Source organism: Perca flavescens, chromosome 20, assembly GCF_004354835.1.
Source record: "Perca flavescens isolate YP-PL-M2 chromosome 20, PFLA_1.0, whole genome shotgun sequence".
Taxonomy (NCBI): Eukaryota; Metazoa; Chordata; class Actinopteri; order Perciformes; family Percidae; genus Perca; species Perca flavescens.
The window spans coordinates 3472907-3480406 of NC_041350.1; the positions used below are offsets into that span (position 1 = coordinate 3472907).

Consider the following 7500-nt stretch of genomic DNA (forward strand, 5'->3'; position numbering starts at 1 on the left):
GGGCCAAATCTGGCCCCTCGCAAATTCTGATCCGGCCCGCATTTCAATTTAGGTTCACAATCAATTTTGGTCCGCCTATTTGTGCGTCAAACCAAAAACATGGGAATCTGTTTTTCAACTTGTAATTACGAGACACTCAAAGCAGAATTTGACAAATTTTCCGACTTTGAGACTCAGAAATTCCCCCAGAAGCATAACCGGAGAGTTTGCATATTCAGGCTGTGAAAGAGCTTGTTGTGGGTCAGCTGGGCGGTAGCCCACTGAGAAAATGTAAACATTGATTTGCATGATTTGCTAAATTCTAGGATGGCTTTGCTGATTTTTTCAGGACTTCATGGGGACCAAACGGTGAGTGAGAAGACTATATGAGACATGCAACAATTGAGTCAAAGATATTTGACTTTTTCGATTAAATTAAAGCACGTCAATAAACTCTCCATGTCTGGCCCTTGGTGCCATTCGCTTTTTCCAGTGTGGCCCTTAGTGAAGTTGAGTTTGACCCCCCTGACTTACTTTTTGATAACTCTGCAAACCCTTGGTGTTCTCTCAATGAGCTTCATGAGGTAGTCACCTGAAATGGTTTTACCTTCACAGGTGTGCTTTGTCAGGGTTCATTAGTGGAATTATTTCCCTTATTAATAAAAAAGCAAAGGGTGGCTACTTTGAAGAATCTAAAATATAAGACATGTTTTCAGTTATTTCACACTTTTTTGTTAAGTACATAATTCCATATGTGTTCATTCATAGTTTTGATGCCTTCAGCGAGAATCTACAATGTAAATAGTCATGAAAATAAAAAGGAAACACATTGAATGAGAAGGTGTGTCCAAACTTTTGGCCTGTACTGTAGATCGTTAAAATAGGGCCCACAGTGTTGTTTCTCTGTTGCATAAATCTGAGTCCAGCGTTGACAGAGCATTAGGAAACTGTTTACAGACATCCCCCCCCCCCTCCTGAGGCCCTGAGTGAGCCGGTCCTACCTTTGACCGAGGTGTTGGGCGGAGGCCCCTCCATGCGCAGGTTCCACGGTGGGTCCCCCTGGTTGGCGAAGTCCCTCATCTTCAGGTAGCTGATGGTGAGCCGGATGATGGAGGCCTTGTCCAGCTGGCTGGTGATGGCGCCCGGCAGCGGCAGCATCTTGGCCAGCTCGTAAAACTCAAAGTTTTCCTTCCCCCGCCGCGACCGCGCAGCGTCCCGCGACTTCTCCTTTCTCAGAGCCTGCAGCCTGGACGGGAAAAGAGCACGCAAAGAACGTAAGACGTCATGGATATCGTCTCGCGTCAACATGTATGACTGTCGATTTTGAAAAAGAAGTGAGTCAGAATGCTTGCAAGACGTCTATAATATACAGTGGTGCTCATAAGTTTATGAAGCCATGCTAAAGTTGACTAAAAAGAGGAATACAAAAATTATCTTTTGGAAATTGATCTTAATGCCTTAATTGAAAAAATTAGGAAAAATCCAATCTTTAAGGACACCAAGTTTCTTTGTGAATGAATAATGTATCATGAATAAATAAATGTTCTTCCTTAAAATACAGGGGACATAAGTCAGTCCACAATTCCCATAGAGGCAGATGTTTATTTTTAAAGGCCAGTTATTTCATGGATCCAGGATACTATGCATCCTGATAAAGTTCCCTTGGCCTTTGGAATTAAAATAGCCCATCATCATCATCACATACCCTTCACCCTACCCCCACATCATCACATACCCTTCACCCTACCCCCCACATCATCACATACCCTTCACCCTACCCCCACATCATCACATACCCTTCACCCTACCCCCACATCATCACATACCCTTCACCATACCCCCACATCATCACATACCCTTCACCCTACCCCCACATCATCACATACCCTTCACCATACCCCCCCATCATCACATACCCTTCACCATACCCCACATCATCACATACCCTTCACCATACCCCCCCATCATCATCACATACTCTTCACCATACCCCACATCATCACATACCCTTCACCATACCCCCACATCATCACATACTCTTCACCATACCCCCACATCATCACATACCCTTCACCATACCCCCACATCATCACATACTCTTCACCATACCCCCACATCATCACATACCCTTCACCATACCCCCACATCATCACATACTCTTCACCATACCCCCACATCATCACATACCCTTCACCATACCCCCACATCATCACATACCCTTCACCATACCCCCATCATCACATACCCTTCACCATACCCCCCACATCATCACATACCCTTCACCATACCCCCCACATCATCACATACCCTTCACCATACCCCCACATCATCACATACCCTTCACCCATACCCCCACATCATCACATACCCTTCACCACCCCCCCATCATCACATACCCTTCACCATACCCCCACATCATCACATACCCTTCACCATACCCCCACATCATCACATACCCTTCACCATACCCCCCCATCATCACATACCCTTCACCATACCCCCCACATCATCACATACCCTTCACCATACCCACCACATCATCACATACCCTTCACCATACCTATTGGCATGGTTTTATGTCAGTTAGCCTAATAGCTGGTTTGATTTGCATTGAGAGGTGATTTTATGGAAAGTACCCCATGCCAATCTGTTTATATCTGTTTATAACATTTATTTATTTACCATACATTAGTCATTCACAAAGAAAATTGGTGTCCATAAAGGGTGGATTGTACCTCATTTTTTCAATTAAGGCATTAAGATCAATTTTCAAAAGATGATTTTGTTTTTTTTACATTCCTCTTTTTAGTCAACTTTAGCATGGGTTCATAAACTCATGAGCCGCACTGTACATTTAAGATCATTATCTAGTGACCTATATTTGCGTATCAAGTGACCCCCACGTATGGTAAAAAGTAAAAAAAAAAATGATGAATCAGACTTCTCTTAGATCTGGGAGATGACAATTATTAGATATGAGAAAATGCAAATATGCAGACGACACCACGTAATGACTTCCAGAGAAGGTCTGTCAGATCAACACAAGAAAGAACTTCAGACATCACCTTGTTCCCTAATCCCCTTTCCTCTCTCCTTTACTGAATTAACTCACAGGGAAACTACACTATAATGGAAGTACCTGACAGTCCATCTCTCCTTCCCTTTATTCCATTACTTCCTCTCTTCCTCCAACCTCTCCATCACTTACTTTCCACTCTATTACTTTATATGAAAGAGCCGCTCTGTTTATTCTCCCTCTCTTTCTCTCTCTTTCTCCCTCTCTCTCTTTCACCCTTCAACAACAACATACTTTCCTGTGGCCTCCCATCATCATCGGACGCCGTTATGAATTAACTCGGCAATAAATCAGCTGCTAAAAACCTCTGTGGGCTTCCTGCCGGCCCCCCCCCACACACACACACACACACACACACCATAACACACACACACACACGCACACACACAGGTGATTAATTTTTGCCAGAGCTAAAAAAAAAAAGTGTAAGAGGGATAAAAGTGGGGGAGAGAGAGAGAGAGAGAGGGAGAGAGAGAGAGAGAGAGGAAGAGGGAGAGGTGAGAGGGAGAGAGGGAGAGAGGGAGAGAGGGAGAGGGAGAGGGAGAGAGGGAGAGAGGGAGATGGGGATGTAAAGAGGAGGAGAGGGATGAGATGGAGAGATAGCGGGACAAACACTTAAGAGGAGGAGGAATTGTTTAGGGCTAGAGATGAAAAATAGCTGTCATCTGGCAAAGAATATAATTTTCATACTGTGTCATTTATTTATTAGGGAGAACAAACACTAAATGAAGAGAGGAGAGGAGAGAAAGGAGAAGAGAGGAGAGGAGAGGAGAGAAGAGGAGAGACAGGAGAGGAGAGGAGAGACAAGAGAGGAGAAGAGAGGAGAGACAAGAGAGGAGAAGAGAGACAGGAGAGACAAGAGAGGAGAAGAGAGGAGAGACAAGAGAGGAGAAGAGAGACAGGAGAGGAAAGACAAGAGAGGAGAAGAGAGACAAGAGAGGAAACAAGAGAGGAGAGGAGAAGAGAGACAGGAGAAGAGAGACAGGAGAGGAGAGACAGGAGAGGAGAGGAGAGACAAGAGAGGAGAAGAGAGGAGAGACAAGAGAGGAGAGGAGAAGAGAGACAAGAGCGGAGAAGAGAGGAGAGAAAAGACCGGAGAGGTGAAGAGAGAGGAGAGACAAGAGAGGAGAAGAGAGGAAAAGAGAGGAAAAAGTAAATGAGGGATCATTATTATAAGCTGTGAAATAAACATTTTGCAGGATAACGTCAGCGTTAAAAAGTGGCTCTTTTTAAAGCAATAAAGAAATGGAAACTTAGGGAAGGAATGAACGGGATATCAAAGACTTAAAGAAGAAGGATGGACTCTTTATTTAAATGTATAACTAAATAAATAAGGCAGCAGAAGATTTCTGATTTTAAAACCACAATACTGTATGTTCACTATATTCACTCCCACGTACTGTATGTGTGTCTGTCTGTGTGTCTGTGTGCGTGTCTGTCTGTGTGTGTCTGTGTGTGTGTGTCTGTGTGTGTGTGTCTGTGTGTGTCTGTCTGTCTGTCTGTCTGTCTGTTTGTGTGTGTGTGTATGAGTGTGTGTCTGTGTTTGTTTGTGTGTGTATATGTATACGTGTGTGTGTGTGTGCGTGCATCTGTCTATCTGTCTGTGTGTGTCTGTGTGTATATGTATATGTGTGTGTGTGTATATGTGTGTAAATGTATATATGTGTGTGTGTGTATATGTGTGCGTGTGTGTGTGTGTGTTTATGAAGCCTGACGGCTGCTGGGAGAGCGAGGCAGACGGAATTTATTTGTTCTGCAAACTTGGAAAGTATTATGTTGATGGACGACAAATATGTCTTCATGTCCGTCTGCTCTATTTGTGTGTGTGTGTGTGTGTGTGTGTGTGTGTGTGTGTGTGTGTGTGTATGTTAGAGTGTGCGTAAGTGAACAAGGAGGTGTGTTTGACCTTGACTCAAACAGACATATTTATCATGTACCGGCTGAGTAGGTAAATGCAACACTTTTGATCGGTGTGTGTGTGTGAGTGTGTGTGTGTGTGTGTGTGTGTGTGTGTGTGTGTGTTGGGTCTTATAAACATGAAATAAAACAGTGTCATAAAGTTCAGCCGGGTGACTTGATGGTGTTTTAAAGAGCTTGTCATGGCAGGCAAGGTGTGTGTGTGTGTGTGTGTGTGTGTGTGTGTGTGTGTGTGTGTGTGTGTGTGTGTGTGTGTGTGTGTGTGTGTGTGTGTGTGTGTGCGCGTGCGTGCATGTGAGTGTGTGATGTCGTAAAGTTCAGCGAGTCGGGTCGATGGCTTTTTAAAGAGCTTGTCACCCGAAAGGAAGAGATATGTGCGTTTCTGTACGAGTGCGACTGTTTTAAGAGAGCGTAGGCAGAGAGCATGCTGGGAAGACCTGCCGGGTGGTCCAGGTTTAACTTCCAGGTCAACTGGAGGTCAAACTGGCCATCAGTCATGTGACGCCACAACCTGTCGTCGAGCAGATTCCAGCGTTCAGACCAACAACAGCGATTGGGTTGTGTTTGGCAGAGGAAGGGAGGTGTGTTCAGGTGCATTCTGGGCGTGCTGGTCTTACAGGGAGGTATGTTCAGGTGCATTCTGGGCGTGCTGGACTTACAGGGAGGTGTGTTCAGGTGCATTCTGGGCGTGCTGGACTTACAGGGAGGTGTGGTCAAGTGCATTCTGGGGCGGGCTGGTCTTACAGGGAGGTGTGTTCAGGAGCATTCTGGGTGTGCTGGTCTTACAGGGAGGTGTGTTCAGGTGCATTCTGGGCGTGCTGGTCTTACAGAGAGGTGTGTTCAGGTGCATTCTGGGCGTGCTGGTCTTACAGGGAGGTGTGTTCAGGTGCCTTCTGAGAGTATTGCTATCTTGAGGCAGCGGGAGGTGATTGCGCCATTGACCAACAACAGGTTAGGGTGGCGCCATTTTGATGCTACAAAGCGATCACCTCCCGTTAGCATCCCATTGACTCCCATTCATTTTGACGTCACTTTGACAGCGAATAACTTTACATCTGAAGCGTTTAAAGACTCTATTTGTCCGTTGTTTATTTCTAAAGAAACACGACAATGTATAAAAGGCTCCATTACCTTGTAGCTCACGTTATGGCTCCGTAGCAGACGCTTTTATAACAATAGGCTAACGATTGGGTCATAACCACGAGACTTACTGTCACACAGTAGAGGAATTACAGGAGAAGCTCACATGCAGTTTGGACTTCCATTAGCTGTTTAAGTTTAATTACTAATGTTATCTGTTTAGTGATTTAATTACTAATGTTAACTAGCATGTTAGTGATCAGTAATTAGCCTGTGTCTATGTTATCTCCTTACATATACCTACACTCTCCGTCTCTGTAAGATTGGGAATGATTGAGATTTCTCTCTCACAGCTACCAGAAGACTTCACACTTTCAGACAGTTTGCTCACGTCACATCTACATCTTCAAGCTCAGTTGGAGGCTGCTCAGTAACACTCAGCCAGCACCGGGAAAGAGACTTCTGATATCCCCCACTGGTCTCAGACCAGAGACACGGGGTCTGCTGGTCCATTATATATACACTGTCTATGGGAGTGTCTGCCCCAGTTCATGCAAACGCAAATGTAAAATTTCAAGCCAATAAGAATACTTGGAATTGATGGTGGAGGTAAATATTCACGAAAAAGGACACGTTTGTGAACGAGCAACACAGATTTTGATATGAACAACTAAACACGCTACACACTGGGACTTTAAAGCTCCTAAAACTCTCTATTTGGAATATAGTACAGTACAGGCCAAACGTTTGGACACACCTTCTCATTCAATGAGTTTCCTTTTTATTTTCATGACTATTTACATTGTAGATTCTCACTGAAGGCATCAAAACTATGAATGAACACATATGGAATTATGTACTTAACAAAAAAGCGTGAAATAACTGAAAACATGTCTTATATTTTAGATTCTTCAAAGTAGCCACCCTTTGCTTTTTTTGATAACTCTGCAAACCCTTGGTGTTCTCTCAATGAGCTTCATGAGGTAGTCACCTGAAATGGTTTTACCTTCACAGGTGTGCTTTGTCAGGGTTCATTAGTGGAATTATTTCCCTTATTAATAAAAAAGCAAAGGGTGGCTACTTTGAAGAATCTAAAATATAAGACATGTTTTCAGTTATTTCACACTTTTTTGTTAAGTACATAATTCCATATGTGTTCATTCATAGTTTTGATGCCTTCAGTGAGAATCTACAATGTAAATAGTCATGAAAATAAAAAGGAAACACATTGAATGAGAAGGTGTGTCCAAACTTTTGGCCTGTACTGTATATGTTCCTGCAAGACTGAAGCACGTTTACTTTCAGGCCCGCATCAATTTTTTGTTCCAACACAAGTCATTTTTTGTTCAATTTATATTATTGGAATAAACTTTGGGCATAATTTCGTTTCTGCTCCATCCAGATATCGGGGTATCTGTTTACATTATCAGCTCATCCATCCGCAGAGG

General features: G+C 43.7%; 1 protein-coding gene across 1 annotated transcript in view; it reads right to left on the minus strand.

Annotated features, from left to right (window-relative positions):
* Positions 1 to 7500, minus strand: part of LOC114547063 (neuronal PAS domain-containing protein 3-like) — a 194616-nt gene that overhangs the window by 135718 nt on the left and 51398 nt on the right. The window contains exon 2 of the mRNA XM_028566294.1: positions 981 to 1225. Within this exon, the coding sequence (XP_028422095.1) occupies positions 981 to 1137 (157 nt within the window). The 5' untranslated portion in view covers positions 1138 to 1225. The remainder of the gene's footprint in view (positions 1 to 980; positions 1226 to 7500) is intronic.